Below are 17926 nucleotides of genomic sequence, written 5' to 3'. Positions count from 1 at the left end.
CATAGCCATTTCTTTGTTTACTTTTTAAAGGACTGCCTCTTCCACTGCACCCACTAAACCCTCCAAGGGCGGGGACGAGTCGATTTGCCCCAGGCTGGGGTCTCTGGGGCGTGACACATAGTGAGTGGCCTATAAATATCAGTCCAATGAATGAAGACCCACGATGGCTATCCCCTTCACTGAGCCCTTGGTCCATGGAATTTGGGGTGCAGTGGGCTTCCCCACCCCATGCGCCTGGCTCACCTGCACCCCTCCAGGGGGGTCGCTCTTCTCAAACTGCTTGATGGAAGCCTTTAGCAAGGCAGAGGCCCGGCGCAGGTCAGCAAGGAAAGGGTCCACCTTCTGCATGTTGGAAGAGCAGAGTGGGGGTGTCAGCCTGGGCCAGCAAGGAGGGCGCCTGCCCACGCCAGGAGGACCCAGGGCAGGCATCAGGCCGTGGTTCTCAAACTTGAGCTGCATCAGAATCACCTGGAGGGCTGGTTAAAGTCCAGACTGCTGAGCCCCACTCCTGAGTTCCTGACTTAATTCTTTTGGGGCGGGGCCTGAGAATATGCGGCTCTAACAAGTTCCCAGGTGGTGCTGATGTCGCTGGTCCAGGGACCACACTTTGAGAACCACTGGTGCTGGGAATGAGAGAGGGAGAGAAAAGAAGACCCAAAGTATCCCCTTGGGGAAGGGGAAGGAGCAGATGTGGGAGGATGGAGCTCGGGGACACCCTCTGCCGGGTCCCACTTCAGCCCAGCTCCACCGCTGACTAGCTGTGAGACCTTGGGCAAGTTGCCTAACCTCTCTGCGCCTCTGCTTCCTCCTCTGTAAAATGGGATCGCAGTAGTTCCTGCCTTACAGGCTTGCAGGAGGATAAATGGGTTCATGTGCACGAGGCTCTTAGTGTATGAGCCGTCGTCATCGTTAGTTTCATATTCTGGGCCTATAGGTTAGATTTCATTTGAAGGGATGGTTTTAAAGTGAAAATATGGTTCAAAGGCCACTGGATTCATCAGAGGGGAATTGGGGGCCTGTGGGATGAATAGGAAAGGAGATTGCTCAATATATACCCTTTAGTAGCATTTGAATTTTTTAACACACAACCTCTTCAAAAACAGGCACGGGTTCAACCGGAGAACACCCAGGCCCCAAACAGAGAAACAAACCACCGCATTCGACTGCTAGTGGAGACCAGTGGTTCTCACTGAGGGGTGATTTCGTCCCCCAGGGGACATTAGGCAATGTCTGGACATGGTTCCCGTTGTCATCATTGGTGAGGTGCTCCTGTCAGAGTGGGTAGTGGCCGGGGACAGAGCTAACTCTGCTACAACGCACAAGGCTGCTCCCCAGAAAGAGAAATATCCAGTCCCAGACGTGAACTGTGCCGTGGATGAGCAGCCCTGGTCCAGGGAAAGTCGAGGGCAGCATTTACGAACACTGGTTTCTGAGCCATTTAAGCCTGGAATCTGTGTGCTGTTGTGCGAGTCCCCCCCCCCCCCATCCTGTGTGTCCTCCTGTGTTAAACTGGGCAGGAAATGCCCCTCCAGGGTCGTGCTGAGGGGAGGCTGAGATCACGTGGGGAAGGAGCCCAGCACGGGCGGTTTCCTGATCCCCTCCCTCTCTCAGGAGGGAGCGCGTCTGCCTCCCCCCCCCCAGCCCCCGAGCTCTCCGAGTCGTGGCGCCCACAGAACAAATGTCTGTCCGTTTCTTTCCAGTTAGCACAGACACAGCTCTTCGCATGTGCCAGCCACTCTTCTAAGCTCTTCGCCCACATCGACTCAGTTAATCCTCACCACGGCCCCCTCAGGAAGTACTCTCATTACCACACACACACCCCCGTTTGTACTCAAGGGAAAGGGCTCCGAGAAGATAGGTAACTTACCCAAGGTCACACAGCAGAGCAGGGACTGGAACCCAGGCAGTCTGGGCCCAGAGCCTGAACTCGTAATAACCGTACCCTGTACCCTCATTATAAAAGTTTGTTGAACCTGCCAGGGTCGCTGGATCCCTGAGGCAGGAGAATGAAGGGAGGAAGAGAAGGAGTCAGGGTGGGGGGTAGAGGCTGTGATGGCGGGCACCTGGAAGAATTGCACCCACTCGCTGTGGCAGTAGGGGAGGGGGCCTTCCAGGGCCGGGGGCAGCTGGCTGGGGTCCACGTGCTGGCTGAGAGCCTTCAGGGAGGTCACCACCTCTACCTGCAGATGAAAGAAGCCAGTCAGGAGGACCAGAGGATTCGGAGTGGGGACATGTTTGAGAAGGGCCTGCCAGATCCCTACCCCACCTCCACTCCACCCACCGCAGGGAAGGCTGGCCCTGGCTTTAAGAGTTGCTTTCTAGGCCAAAGATCTTCTCTGGCAAGTCTGACAAATCAACATTCAGAACGAGACCCTGGCTTAGGAATGGCAAGTAACAGCACTCATCCAGCCCCTCTCTTAGCCTGTGCCCCACGCAGACATCACTAATCAGTCACAGCACTGGCTCCCTCTCAGCAGGCTTCTTCCCAGCACAGCTCTCCAGGCAATCACACAAATTGACTGAAGTTGACCCTTTTCCTGTAACTTCTTTGCGATCTTTGTACTGTCCTCTGAGGACCCACCAAGGTGCTGTCTCCTTTTTGGGGCTGATGCAAAAGGTCACCAAATCCTGACAGTATCCTCTAAGACACGGAGGAGGGACCAAGTGGCTGCTTCTCCTGGGTGGTGAAGGTGGAAGTTTATGCCAGGCCCAGCTCCAGGGACCTAAGCTTGGGGTCGAACGGATTCGGTTTTTTGGGACCCATCTGTTTGTTCTCCTTGGTACTCGAAGTGTGGTCCACGGACCAGCTTCTCAGAGATGCAGGACCCCAGGCCCCATCCAGAACTACTTCATCAGGACCTGCACTTTGACAAGGTCCCCAAGGGATTCACTGGTACATAAAAGCATGAAACGCACATCTCTAGCTCACGATGTGTCTCTTCGCCAACGAGGAGGAGGAGGAGGAGGAGGAGGAGGAGGAGGAGGAGGAAGAGGAAGGAGGCTTTTGAAATCATTTCCTGAAGCAGGGTAGAGGGCAGGGTGCCCACGCTCGTGATTGAAATACATGGCACTAATTAAAGAAAACAGCAGGGCTCTTCCCTGCAAAGCCCCAAATCATCTCAGTGTCTGAGCCAGAGATGATGAGAGACCCAAGGGAGGGGAAGGCAGGAAGATCGAGGCCGCAGTCCGCCTCTAGCTTGCCCCATGGCCTTGGGCCTCTGTTTCCCCAGCAGAAAAGAGGGAGGGAAGGGTCGAGGAGATGAAGCTTTTTAAATAGGTTTCATGCCATTGCGACTCTCAGTCATGTGCCAGGAGCTGCTGGCATTCCCGGAGAGAGGGACAACGGAGTTGCAGCACCCAGCCCTGTACTTGTTGACTTCCACTGGGTCATTTCAGGGTGGCCCCTAGCTGCTGAATTCTGCACCCCAGCTCAGCTCAGCCTCTGCCTCACCTGGATGTCGGGTAGCGTCTCCAGCTGGAGAGCATCCTCCTTGTCCCCCAGGTAGAGCACAGCACGGATGGAGGCTGGGGCCAGAGCCTGTCAGAGAGAACCAGTTCAGAGGTGCTCCACCTAGACCTTCACCAAGCCCCCTGCTAAGATTCAGGCAAACAGAGCGCCGGCGGGGGGGGGGGGGTGTTGCGGCTGGGGACATGCAGATTGTCTGTTTGGAGGGTGAATCACTGGGGGTCAATAGAGCAGTAGGTCCAAGCTCTGTTACAAACTTCCTAGATGACCCGTTCCCACTGGGCCTCAGTTTCCCCATCTATAAAGTGAAGAGGAGAAGGAAGAGGAGATCAGACCATAAGGTAAGCATGTGTCAACCTTCCACTTCCTCTGCTGCCTAACCCAGCTACTTAGGACCTCTTCCTCCGTCCTTCTGGGCTCATGAGGCTCAGGGGACCCACGTCTAAGCTGATCGGTGTGCTGCATTCCCCTGGCCACGGAGATTGGTTGGGGGATGGACTCCTGAGCTAAGGAGACTGAAGGAAACTTGCTGGGACCTCTGGGAACAGAATCTTTCACTCTTTCCGACTGGGCTTAAATGAAAGACCACGAGAAGTGAGAGCCGCTGGGAGCCAGACCACCACCAAGGCAGGGAGCCTGGCTGAGAAGAGCGCCCTCCCAGGAGAACCAGCCAGAAATGGAGAGAGACAGGAACCAGGTCTTGGTGACAATATTTGAGCCCTTGAATCAAGCCAGACTTAAAGTTGGATTTAACTTCCAGATTGTCAAGTCCAATGAACCAATGAACTCCCTCTATCTTCAGGCCTCTTTGGGCTGGGATTCCTGTACCTGTAATTAAGAGTACCTGCCTGGGGTTCCTGGTCCCAGCTCTGAGCTCCCTGGGCTCCATGAACATCACAAGTCCCCTGGAGCTCCCAAGACCTGCTGGTTGGGGCTGTCCACCTCCCACTCACCTGGGTGGCCTGCAGGGCACTGAGCAGACCAGGGTGTGGGGGCTCTTTCCTGGCATCAATCACAACCGCCAGCCCCTTGGTTTTATCTTCAGGCCTGTGGGTGATAAACAGAGTTGGCAGTCTTGCTGGATGGACCGGGCTTTCTAGGGGGAAGGGCCTAGTGGAAGGGGAGGGAAACTGGCTGCCAGAGCCTTGATTTGTTGGTGAACTCTTCATCCTACAAGACCAACTGCCGATGCCCACCCCACTCCAGGAAGCCCTCCATGATCTCCCTCCAGGCGGAGTCCATTGCTTTCTATTTGGTGTTCCCACAATACCTCACACAGCGCTCTCTCACACCCTGTAAGCCACTGTCCCAGCTGTAGTGGGTGAATCGCCCAGCAACCCATCCCTTCCCTGTGGGCAGAACTCAGGTTTTGTTCAGGAATCCCATGCCCTCGGCATCACAGGTCCCCCAAGGGCTGGTTTCTGATTGGCTGAGGCCAACAGCCAAGAGCCAATTCCTCTGGCCAATGATTGCTTTAAGTAGGGGGTCACATGACCTATTTCTGTCCAATGAGAAGTGAGGGGTCGTGTGCTGGGAGACTTCTGGGAAAGACGGGCTTTCCTTTACGAGGTTCTTCCTAAGAGCTAGAAAGCAGGGACCAAAAGAGATAAATTTCCTTATCAGTTAAGGCATTTTGAACTGGAATTTGTTACTAGTAGCTGGAACACCCTCCCTGGTTCGCGCTGTACTTTTCAGTGATTACCTTAGGATTTTCCAAACAGGCCCAATTGTCAGGACTTGTTGAAATAATCGGTTCCTCGCCCCCTGCCCCATCCCCCCAGCAGGTACAGGGTGGGGCAGGGAGTCCGTGTGGTTCCAAGGGGCCGTGGCCATCCTGATGATCAGGCAGGTTGGGAAAATAAGCGCCCCTCCGCGTCAGGCCTTCAAGCCTGAAGCCCAGCGAGTTCATAGATAAAACGGAGGCGGCCAGTGTGGGGGTGGAGTTGTGGCACCGCCGTAGTATCTGATACCTGGGCAAGTTGTTTTTTCTTGCTGAGGCTCAATCTTCCCATCTGTACATAGGGATAATAATAGTGCTGGCCCCTTGGGGGGTGGTGAGGACTGATGAATTCATTAGTGTAAGGCACTTAGTGACTGCGCGGAGTAAGAGGAATGCAAATGTCTGCTTTTGTCATGACCCTAGAAGGGGAAACTGAGGCACAGAGCAGCGACATGGCAGACAGTGAGAAGAGGCTCTTGGAGGCGATGCCATGTCTCTGACTTCATGACCCGCACCTCACCTGCCTCTGGCTGTTCGTGCTGGGAGCGGTTTCTTTTCACACCTGCCTGGCCGCCAGCCTGGAGGCCCCAGGAGGGCAGGGCCCAATGTGAGGAGCATCTGAGCCTCTAGCTTGGCCCAGCATGAAGCTGGGGCCAGGACTCCACAGTTTACAGTGGTCATCAGAGTCCACTTGGTCGTCCCTTTTTTTCAAGTGAGACTCAGAGAGGGGAGGTTACTGCCCTGAGATCACACAGCAAGTTGGTGGGATTCCAGGACTCTGTCTACCACACTGGCCACTTCTCAGCACAGAAAATGGGGTCGCATCTCCCCCTCAGGCCAGAACAGCCACACCACCTTGGAGAAAAGGAAGAAAAATCTCAATGACCAGCAAGTGGCAGTGATGGCTCCCATGGAGTAGAGCACATGGAGAAGGTTCCAAAGGTTTCCATCAGTCCCTCCACCCCCTACCTCTAGCCACACAGCCTCTAGGTTGGGTTGGGGTCTATAGCTACAGTCCTGAGCAAACACCACCTCTGGCTGGGGGCCGGAACCCTGAGGAAAGGATGGTGCCCTTCTCCAGCCAGCCCAACATGAAGTCACACAGGTGGGGGGAGTGGAGGTGTTAGAAATCAGCCTGGATCACCCATTACTCACATACTGATTTTTTCACTCTCTTACTCATTCATTCATTCACTGGTTCACCCTTCGTTTGTTCAACAAATATTTATAATTCAGATGCTGGTTCAATTATCACCTCCTCCCGGACGCCTTCCCTGATTTCCCAATTGAAATCAATCCCTCACCCTTCCCACTCTTCCGCAGTGGTTGTCAAAATGTGCCCTTAGCCCAGCAGCATCCGTATGGCCAGGACATTTGTGAGAAATGTAAGTTCTTCGGCCCAAGATCTACTGAATGAGAAACTTGGGGTGGGAGCCAGCGATCTGCTTTAACAGCTCTCCGGGTGACTCTGAGGTACGCTCGAGTTTGCGAACCACTGATGTACATCCCGCTGTTTTCTTCACCACACTGGTGCTCCTGGGAGTTGCTTGTCCGTGCTCTGCTCCTTACACACCATCCATCTCCGAAACCCTCCTAATCTGGGAACCCCCTGATGGCAGGGACTAAGTCTGTCCTGCTTTCTCCCCAGCATCTGGCTTGGGACTGGCCTGGGAACAGGCGACTGGGTGGAAGGACACGGTGTCTCTCCATTCAGTGCCTGGTCCTGGGCTCCGGGCCAAGAAGTTGAAGGGGGACGAGTGACCAGCTGGCCCAGCCCCTTACCTGGGAACAGTGCACAGGTAGGACAGCAGCTTGGTGACCTCTGCGGCTGTGCACCACGGTGCCTCCCAGGCCCCCTCGGTGGCTGACACCAGGAGCAGGGGCCTCCCTGCCCTGTCCCGACCTCCTGGAGGAGAGAGGACACATGTGAGCAGTGAGAACTTTGGTGGAGCCCTCTCTGTGGGAACCTTCTCTGTGGCCTCCAGGCCCCTCTGCCTCGGATGCCCTTTCTCTCCTCCCCCGTGAACGCTGAACTCTGAGTCAGCCTTCAAGCCCCAGCTCAAAAGCCACTTCCTCAGAGAGCCGTCCCTGAGTCCGTCCTCCGGGCAGAGGGAGCCTCCCCTCCTTCTGGGCTCCCCTCTGTGCAGGGCACTCTGGGAGGCCCAGCTCGGGGACTGCGGGGGCACGCGGGTGGGTTCAAGTGTCAGCTTGGCACTGGCTCGCTGGGTGGTCTTGGGCTAGTCGGTGGGCCTCGGAGCCTGTTTCCTCATCCGTTAGATGGGGAGAATAAAATGCGGAGCTGGTTAGGTCATTTCAAGGACTAACTGAGAAGGTCCTAAGAAACACACTGAGCCACGGGCTCAGTGACAGCCGTTGTTACCCGGATCATCCCCTCTGTCCTCGTCTCTGTCCCCGGCCCAGGGCCGCCCGCTCACACTTTATTTTTGCAGACTTTTACCCATGGGTTCTCCACAGACTGTTTCCTGCTCCAGGAATCAGGGCTGTGTGGCCCACTGTCCCCCCAGGGGTGACAGTCCAAGACCCAGGGAGTCAGCACAGCCTGGCTGCTATGGCGAGGAGAGAGGACAGAGGGGGAAAGGGGCTCAGGCCTCTGGAAACTGGGCCGGTCTCACACCCTGGGCTTGAAGCCCTGCCCTCCAGAGTCACCTCACGCAGAACCATCCTGAATGGCCACTGCCCACTCCACGTGGGCACGGCCCTCTACAGTGTGTAAGTGGGGAAGACCCTTTATGGCTCAGGACGTCTTGGAGACAAACTTAACTACTTTCGTAAGGACTGCCTTACACAGGGGTGCAGGCCTCTGGAACATTCTTTCTTTCACACAGGTTTGCAAATTTGACATAATTTAAAAATTTAAAAAGATGTCCATCTCTGTGTATGCGTATCTAACTTTATATCCTCTCGATATCATGGGTTTGATCTTTTTCTCCTTAATACTCATTCATAAATTTCAAGAGGAAAAACATTTTGTTGGGGACAATGTGGGAAATTTGAATATGAACTGAGTGTTGAATAGTATTAGAAATTATATTTAATCTTGTTAGATGTGCTAATGGTATTGTGGTTATTAGGGGAAATATCCCCAGAGCTGAGAGAGGCATGCTGAAGTATTTAGGGGCAAAATATGAAGATCTTTCATTTACGCCAAAATGTTAAGACTTCTTAAATCTGGGGTCGCCTGGGTGGCGCAGTCGTTAAGCGTCTGCCTTCAGCTCAGGGCGTGATCCCGGCGTTATGGGATCGAGTCCCATGTCAGGCTCCTCCGCTATGAGCCTGCTTCTTCCTCTCCCACTCCCCCTGCTTGTGTTCCCTCTCTCGCTGGCTGTCTCTGTCAAATAAATAAATAAAATCTTATAAAAAAAAAAGACTTCTTAAATCTGAATAATGGGTATGTGTGTTCATTATACTACAGTCTCCACTTTTTGGTATGCTTGAAATTTTTTATAAGAGAAAGTCAAAAAACGTGAAATGATTAAATGTGAGAAAATGACATAACCTGCAAAGCCGGAGATGTCTGTCCATGTCCCCCTGAAATCCTCTCGCAGCCACTGCATCATGTCCCCCCGGCCCATTTTCTTGGTAAGGAAACCAGGGCCTCGCGAGGGGAAGCAGCTTCCCAGCCTCGCACAGAGCCCGGTCCCTAACCTGCCAGCGACGGAGGGGGTCACACTTGATCTGGCCCTTGACCACACGGAGAGATGAGCTCCTATCTCTGTAGATCCATGACTGGAGTTCAGTAGAGATTCTTGGGGTGCTACTCCCCTACTCTAAACCCTTCACAGCTCCCCATGGCCTCCAGGAAAAAGTGTAAGCTTCTCCACTTGGCACTTACGTTGCCCCAGAGGCTGCACACTCGTCCGGGCTCATTTCATTCACTTTGTGTTAGGAGCCCTCCCCACGCCTCCCACCCCCTTCATTTGTTGAAGTCCTAATCCCTGGGGGAACTCAGATTGTAACTGGATTTAGAGATAGGGTCTTTAAAGAGGTGATTCAGTTAAAATGAGGTCATGGGGGTGGGCCCTAATCCAATATGACTTGTGTCCCTGTGACAAAAGGAAATGTGGACACATTCACGTGTGAAGATAAGATGGACATCTACAGCTCATATACTGTGTCACCCCTTGTCACCTATGGCCCAGCCAGGGTGGGTCATCTGTTGTTGCCTAAACTAGCCCGATCCTTTCTCACCTCCCCACCTTTGTTCATGCTATTTCTTCTGCCAGGGATTCCCTCCCCTCCTATTTCTGTCTGGTGAAACCCTCTTCATCTTTCCAAGCCTGGTTTAGATGCCACCTCCTCCAGGAAGACCTCCTCCCTGCCCTCTATAGAAGTCCTTCTCTCACCCCAGCCCCCTACAGCAAATGTAGGCCTTTATTCCATCCTGCAAGACTGAGGGCTCCAGTGTAACCTGGCTCAAATTCATTGTATCCCAGCACTCAGCACAGAATTGGAACAGGTAACCGATGTCTGTGGCTGATGAATGCATGGATTATTACAATCTTGCCTCTCAAACCTCCATGCGCCTGAGGATCCTGCTAGAATGCAGATTCTGATGCTAATCCGGCCTGAAAGTCTGCATCTCTCCCCAAGGTGATACCAATAGAATTGGTCCCCAGACCACACTCTGAGTGGCAGAGGCTCCTGGTATTCAGAACATCCCACACTGGGACATGGCTATCAGCTTGTGTGTCTGGTTCCCCACCCAGCACCACTGGAACAGGGCTTGCCCACAGCCAGAGCTAGCTGAGCACGCAGATGCTGGCTGAGTCCACTGGAGTGATGGGCAGCTGTCCACCTGATTTGCCTTCAGCTGGGAGGTCCCTTCTCCCCCGATGCCTCCCTCATCTGACAGCTGGAGCCAGGAATATTAATGCCTGGAGCCCTGGCTCAGAGCTGCGCTGTGCACATCGGGCTCCAAGTCTCCGGTGGAAATAGGGACAGCAAGTCGGGATGTGGGGAGTACCAAAAGCCACCAAAAAACGGTTGCACCTTTCTGCAGCATTATTCACTCCCAGTCTGGGGGGAAATGGTAAGCCATATAACTGGCAAGCCATTTAGAGCATTTTTTAAAATACTGAAACAAATATCAATGTATTCTTAAGTAGAATACAAAATGGATAGAAATTTTAAAGACAAAAAGGATTTCAAAGATATGTGCAGAGCAACCAAGAGCTCAGGGAGAGACTTCAACCCCTGGGGCCCTGTTCAGTTTCTTCTGCATTCGGGGTTTTTCCATGCAAATCCTGAGAAGCCCTCTCCAAAGGCTTGGTGCCTGTGGTACGCAGAGTGATGGTTCCAAAGATGCCCACATCCTAATCTAGAGCCTGTGAGTATGCCAGCTTACCTGGCAAAGGGACTTTGCAGATGTCATTAAAGCAGGACCTCTAGCTGGAAGATTAGCCTGGATTATGCAGGTGGTCTAATCTAATCTAATCTAATCTAATCTAATCTAATCATATCTAATCTAATCATGTGATCCTTAAAAGCCAAACACCTTTCCTGGCTTCAGGCAGTCAGAAAAAGGTGTGAAGACAGATGGGCAAGATGCCAGCATGTCTTATGCTGGTGGGAATGGTCCAAGAGAGGAGAATCTCTCCGGAAGGATGTCTCTGAGCAGGCGAGCAGGAGCAGAGCTGGGAAGAAAGAAGGACAGGATGAAGGGTGGGAAGGATGAAGGGAAGGTGGTTGGACCAATGCGTTGAGGGTCTGGGGGATTGAAAGATTATTAAAATTGGGCTGGTGGGTGAGCAAGGAAGAGGGGCAGGGTAATGTAATTCTGGGGGTGGCCATGGCGGGAGAAGCTGGGAGGGGGTGATGAGGACAAGATCGCTGAAGATGAGGCGGTCAAGGGAGGAAATGGAAGGAGCGTCAACATGGAGAATATTCCTTCACTCAGAAAAGGCACCAGACGGGGTGCCTGGGTGGCACAGTCATTAAGCGTCTGCCTTCGGCCCAGGGCGTGATCCCGGCGTTCTGGGATCGAGCCCCACATCAGGTTCCTCCGCTATGAGCCTGCTTCTTCCTCTCCCACTCCCCCTGCTTGTGTTCCCTCTCTCGCTGGCTGTCTTTATCTCTGTCAAATAAATAAAATCTTTTTTCAAAAAAAGAAAAGGCACCAGACACTGCTCCAGGTGCCCAGGACCCACGAGCGCATGTTGCAAGTCCAAAAAATCATAGTAAGAGTCATTGTGGAAAGAGTGACAGTGGTGAGCCAAGCCCTATCTGCTTCCTTTCCTCTTACACAAGGAGGAGCCCAAGGCTCAGAGAGGGCAAGTGACTCCCCTGAGGTCACACAGGAAGCCGATAAAACCGAAATTAGAATGGTCTCCTGCCTCCCAGAACAGGGCCTTTTGATGGACAAAATCTGAGCGTTTAGAACATGGCAGCCCGAAAGGATTGTGAGGCCCTTTGTGTACAATTAATATGGGCAAAAACAGCATGAGTTTCAACAAAGATGACCCAGAAGAGAACGGCCAATGACGCCTAGGAGCTTCAAAAAGACAGAGTCATGTCCAGGGCCCTGTGGAGATGCCAAAGTCTAGGAAGTAAAATAGAATTTCAAGACAGGGAGTCGAAGAAAGCACTGTGGTCTCTCTTGCCTCTAGACATTTGCACATCCTGTTCCCTCTGTCTGGAACACTGTTCCCCTCTGCCTTCACCTGGATCACACCTAATCATGCTCTAGGACTGAGATTTCTTTCTTTTTTTTTTTTTTAAGATTTTATTTATTCATTTGAGAGAGAGACAGAGCACAAGCAGGGGGAGGGGCAGAGCAAGAGGGAGAAGCAGGGTCTCCACTGAGCTGGGAGTCCAACGTGGGGCTCGATCCCAGGACTGGAGATCATGACCTGAGCAGAAGGCAGATGCCCAACCTTCCGAGCCACCCAGGCGGCTAGGACTGAGCTTTCTATTGCTTGCTCCTTCCTCCCTGACCTCTCCTCCAGCCCCAGCCTGGGCCAGGGCACTCGTCTGCCCTCCGCGGTTGCCATTGGTTTACACTGGATTGTAATAACCTGCTGAATTTTCTCTACTATGAGAATATAGACTTCTTGAGAGCAGAGCACACATCAGACTTGTTCCCCGCTGAATCCTCAGTGCTAAGCCCAGGGCCTGGCTGTACACAAGCAGGTATTAAAGACATATTTATTGCCAAGATGAATAAATAGTCAACAGAAGTGATGACACCCTCTCTGTTAGAGGCTGATAACACCCCACTCCGCTCCCTTCGGGCTAGCTACCCATCCCCCAGAGGCTCTTGGCTGTTGGCTGTATTAGCTCGCGAATGTCCCTTTCTCTGGAGAATTGCCCTCAACTGAACCGGATCACAGGCTCACCCTGCATCCCCATCCCAGGATCAGCCTGGGGTGATGACCCACAGACCCAAGCGTACAAAAGACCAGCCTCCTACACCTGCAAATGGAACCAGCCCCACAGTGTAATTCATGCTCCAGACCCTCATGGGGTCAGGCCACAGCCTTGCTCAGCTCGTCCCCTGCCCCGTCCTGCTTCCCTCACTTCCCTTCTCCTGAGAGCAACCTTCAACCGGCCACTTTCCCAAGGATCCCTGTCTTAGGCCCTGCTTCTAGGGAACTGACCTAAGACACCCACCCTGGCTGCCTCACTGCAAAGTAGGATGGATGGATGGATGGATGGATGGATGGATGGATGGATGGATATCTAGAAATTGCTTTCATATAATCCAACTTCTTCGCTGGAAAGATGAAGAGCCTGAGTCCCAGGGAGGCCTGGTCCAGAACACAAGCCTCCGGGACCTTCTCTGTCTCCTCCACACCCACCAGCATCAAGATGCTCAGAGACTCCCCCCACCCCCACCCCCACCCTGTCACCCTCCCCTCCACCTCCAGCTGCCCCGTGATCCCTGAGGACCTGGCAGGCATGCTATCCTTGACTTGAAGATCTCCACACTCAGAGCCCCCATCCTGGGCTCAGGGCCTGGGGCCTCCTCGTCGAGAGTGGGGCTTCTTTCAGGAGGGCCTTCTGGGAAGCCAGCCTTTTCCCCGGTCAGTGGGCCTGAGTCAGCGTCTGGGCCAAATGTTTTGGTCTGAGTTGTTCCAGCTGGGGAAGAACAACAAAGAAAAGGGTATTAAGGAGAATATGGGTTTCCCCGGAGGAAATGTCTTTTCTGGCACCTTCTGACTGATAATAACAGCTTACAGCTATTCATCTCCTATCACGTGGCAGGTGTTATGCTAAGTTCCTTACTTTTTTTTTTTAAGTTTATTTATTTATTTGGAAATCTCTACACCCAACATGGGGCTCAAACCCACAACCCTGAGATCAAGAGTCACACGCTCTTCCAACTGAGCCAGCCAGGTGCCCCTAGGCTCCTTACTTCTGGTGTGTCTTTGAACCTCAAAACAACGGTGTGAGGCAAGTGAGACCCGCACAGCACCGAGGAGTCCTTGACCAAGGTCAGCCAGCCGGTGTGGGACCGAGCTGGGTGTGGACCTGGGCCGGCTCAATACAGCTCGGTTCCAGATCCCCGAGACTTCAAGCCTCTGACATGCCACCTGTGCACTAAAGCCCTGAGACTGAGCCAGTTTCGGGGGGGGGGGGGGGTGTGTCTGTCCCTGGCAACCTGTGCCTCCTTGTCACCTGGTCATGTCCAGAGAATAGTCCCCTGTCCAGCTGAGCAAGTGCACGCCTTACCTTTCCCCAAGCACTTGGCTCGGCGGGGTTTAGGAGAATAGAGCGAACACAAGACTTTCCAGGGCCCGTCGTGCTGGAATGAGGCTTTCTCTGGAGGCCCCGGGGCTTGCCTTTGCCCTTTCAAGAAGGAGAATCTGAGCCCAGGAGTGGGGGATCTGGAAGAGGAGGTGTTCTGACTGGGGCCAGTCCCAGGTTTGGGAGGTTTCCCATGTCCCAGTTTGGGTCTCTCTTCCATCTTGGTTTCAGGGGCCGGAGCTTCAGGAGGGGAAGCTGGGCACAGGTGCAGGGAGGATGCTTGCTTTGGTTCAGTCCTGGGCTGCACCGTATTTTCTGGGTTTCCCAGAAGTCCCTGCATCTTGGAGGAAGCTGGCTTCTCTGAACCACCTGCCACGAGGCCAGAGGCACAGGGCAGTGGCTTCTCAAGGACGGTGAGGTAGGGCTCCTGGGGCTGGTGTTCGGAGTCGTGGGTGGGTGAGTCAACTTTATGGTTGACCATTCTCCTCAAGCCCAAAATGCAGGGCTCCTCTTCTGAGCTTGCTGGCTTCTCACAAGCCCGTTTTTTCAAGGAAGGTCCCCCACTGGTCCCTGAGAGAGGTGGCGTTTGAGAGAAAGGGACTTCCTTAGTTCTGGATAGTTCCTCCAGTGTCCCCAAAGGACAGCCACTGGATATCTCCACTTCCCTAATGGGAGATCTTCCTCTGCTCTCCAGGAGGGCCACATAGTCTCCCTCCAAATCCTGGCTGGCCACATGGTCCATCCCAAAGGCCACCCCCGCAGACCTGGCTGGCTCCACCTTGATGAGTCCTGGGTACTTGTTCCCGTATGTCCTGCCCTTGCCCTTGGCCAAGCTCCGGGCAAGCAGCACCTGGCTGCCTGGGGACCTGGGCTGGTGCGGCTCCGGAGGGCGACTCAAATCGAGGGCCTCTAACTGAAGGGACCCCCAGGGCAGGGAGGCTTCATTCACAGCTTGGGGTCTGTCATCCACAAACTCCGGGCTGGTGATCTTGGTCCAGGGCACAGAGGCAATTCCATCTTCCGAAGCGACCAGGCAGTCGTGTAAGGGGCTTCCCTCAAAGTCGCTATTGATGGCCTCCAGCCACGTTGGGGTGAAAAGTATAGGGTAGGACGACACGGGGACAGGCTTTGTGTCCACCGTGCGGAGGTCCAAGGAGAGGCACTTGATCGTGATGCAGACAGACTGCTCCTCCTGGGGCTCGACCTGCAGGTAGAAGTCCCCTTGGCGCAGTGAGAGGGGGCTGAGGGGGGCCAGGTGCACCACGACCTCACCCCGCAGGCACAGAGGCCAGCCCTCGTGCAGGAAAAGGCAGTGTGAGTACGGGGCCTGCGGACAGAAGGGTGACGTCAGAGAATCCCGCCCTGAAAGGCCCTACCCGAGGGTCTGCTTACTTCCCTCTCCCAGATGGAATCTGGAGCAGGTCGGGGAGGGGGAGGGGAGGCAAGAGAGGTGCCTCAGGATGCAGCGAAAGGGGCCCCATCTCAGGGTCTGCAAGTCACACCACCCCTAGAGCAAATTCCTCTCCTGCCTCACCCTAGTCCTGACCTTGACCTTACAAATGTTTGCTAGCCTACTTGCCCAAAAAAGCTCTGAGTGGCAGGCGCTACTGAGTGCGTGCCTTTCCCACGAGGATCGTCTTGCTTGGGTCACGGTCCCTTCTCCCCGTCCACCCAAAACTTCTCTCAACCCAGATCGAGTCTGAGCCCGTCATTTTAGAGCCAGGAAGAGACATGGGTTCCAAGGTCTGAATCGCTGATTTGTGCCAATTGCTTCAAGCCCTATCTGCAATTTTCCCATCTGCAAATAGGAATAATCATATGTATCATACAATTGGGTTGGTATGAGGATTAAGTGACATTTTATATACATGTAAAAAAAAAAAACCCACAACGCAATGGCTGGCATACTCTAAGTGCGTGTTCAATAAATATTAATTTCCTCTCCCTTTGACATTTACCCTTTGAAAAATTGTGGGAATTTTCCATTAAAACATAAGCAAGGCAATTACTGCATTTACACCATTCTCTAATTTTGAAGCAGAGAGATTACAGAGTGGGTGAAGTAGAAACAATACTGAGTGAAAAGCCAGGAAATCTGACCCCGCCACTACCTTGCTGGATGATCTTGGAAAAAAAAAACCATTCCACTATTCTGGGCTTGAATGTTTATTATTTATTTGTTTATGATTTACTTATTTATTTATTTTCCTTTACTGAGTAAGGACATAGCAGATGAGGCAAAAATTATTATTATTTTTTTAAATAGGAGGTGCCAGCAATTCTCTGTACAGGTGGACACAGCAGGGGGTCCTGGAGCGGCTTGGACACTGATCTCTCTCTCTCTCTCTTTTTTTTTTCCCCAAAGATTCTACCTACTTATTTCCAGAGAGAGAGAGTGAGAGTACAAGCAGGGGGAGGGGCAGAGAGAAGTAGACTCCTTGCTGAGCAAAGAGCCCGATGCGGGGCTTGATCCCGCGACCCCAGGATCATGACCTGAGCTGGAGGCAGACACTTCAGCGACTGAGCCACCCAGGTGTCCTGGACACTGACCTCTCTTGCTGGAGCCGCTCCACTGGGCTGTGTGGGACCCACGTCCCACAGCAACACCATGTGGCAACAATAGAAGGAACAGCCCCCCCAGACTGACAAACAGGTCTCTCTCTCTCTCTCCCTGGCTTTCGAAAAAGAGTCCTGTGGATGGAGCAAAACCTGGATAATCTTAGCTAATTCGGGCGTGTATCTGGAAGGGCTCCAGAGAATGACACGAAAGTTCCCACTAAAGAAGCAGGTCCTTCCTGGGTTGATTAATTGGGGCCAGAATATAAAATCTTTTAAAAAAAAAAAGGTGGGGGGCGCCTGGGTGGCACAGCGGTTAAGCGTCTGCCTTCGGCTCAGGGTGTGATCCCGGCGTTCTGGGATCGAGCCCCACATCAGGCTCCTCCGCTATGAGCCTGCTTCTTCCTCTCCCACTCCCCCTGCTTCTGTTCCCTCTCTCACTGGCTGTCTCTGTCTCTGTCAGATAAATAAATAAAATCTTTAAAAAAAAAAATCGGGGCCAGAATAAAAACTGACCCCCCCTTATGCCCCGAGTGGGTAAACCAGCTCCCGTCCGTGACGCTGTAGATTTCACTGGGAGCCTTCATATCCGTAAACCCCTCAAGTCTGACTTTGACGGAGTGCTCTGCTGTTGACAACGTGCTTTCCCTCACTTTCTCATTGAACGGGGCAGAACAATCCAGCAGTTATTGTGCAAACTGCAACGCACCATAGACATGACAGTTATGATCAACTTATTTGAACCTCACCATCACTTGGTGGGGCAGAGAGGTTAGGCATCATGGTCCCCACTTTACAGATGAGGACAACTGAGGCTCGGAGGGGTGAAAGAGCTGCTCCTGGTCACACAACTGAAAGCATCATAAACGGGACTTGTGCCTACGCCTTCACAATGGACCCCCACTGGACTTCATCGGAGGGCGCTGGCTGCCCCAGGTGCTGGCCATTGTCAGGGCCGGCTTTGAGGCCGGCACATTGTTATTTCCAGGGGAGAAAGAAGGAATAGCAACAGCCAACGGCTACTAGGCACTTACTGCATGCCAGGCTCTGTGCCAGGCTGTGTGTATCATTTCTGGGAGGTAGGTACCGTGTTATCAACGTTCTCACTTTCCCATTAAGGAAACAGAAGCTCGGAGGGCGATCCCCCAGCCCCATAGTGACGGACACTGGCTTTGAACCTGGGGCACCTCACTCCTGCCACCCCCCGCTCGGAGGTGGTATGAATTCACCTATAATTACAATTAAAATCACCTATAATTAAAAATAGAGAACTTAAAAGGTTGTGACCCTTGTTCCTGGAAGAAATGGGGAAGGAGACCGTGCAAATGCAGTTTTAACGGCCAAAAGAGGGAAGCGGGGAGTTGTAGAGCTTGTCGTGGGGAAGAGTCGGGAGGGGCAGGATTTGCATGAAGTAGTGTCAGGGTGAAGTGGGAGTTGGCAGCAGGTGCTGGGCGAGCATCTTCCTTCTCCTGCAATAA

General features: G+C 53.2%; 1 protein-coding gene across 1 annotated transcript in view; it reads right to left on the bottom strand.

Annotated features, from left to right (window-relative positions):
- KIAA1755 (KIAA1755 ortholog) overlaps positions 1–17926 on the bottom strand; it is a 39883-nt gene that overhangs the window by 10385 nt on the left and 11572 nt on the right. The window contains exons 3-9 of the mRNA XM_026503487.4: positions 13878–15219; positions 13095–13283; positions 6969–7092; positions 4420–4513; positions 3452–3538; positions 2064–2180; positions 244–342 (exon numbers count right to left, since the gene is read on the bottom strand). Coding sequence (XP_026359272.2) covers positions 244–342; positions 2064–2180; positions 3452–3538; positions 4420–4513; positions 6969–7092; positions 13095–13283; positions 13878–15219 — 2052 coding nt within the window. The remainder of the gene's footprint in view (positions 1–243; positions 343–2063; positions 2181–3451; positions 3539–4419; positions 4514–6968; positions 7093–13094; positions 13284–13877; positions 15220–17926) is intronic.

The sequence above is a fragment of the Ursus arctos genome, unplaced genomic scaffold, assembly GCF_023065955.2.
Source record: "Ursus arctos isolate Adak ecotype North America unplaced genomic scaffold, UrsArc2.0 scaffold_16, whole genome shotgun sequence".
In the NCBI taxonomy this organism is placed as follows: domain Eukaryota; kingdom Metazoa; phylum Chordata; class Mammalia; order Carnivora; family Ursidae; genus Ursus; species Ursus arctos.
The sequence above is the reverse complement of the archived record's forward strand: the minus strand, read 5'-3'. Positions and strand labels throughout refer to the sequence as shown.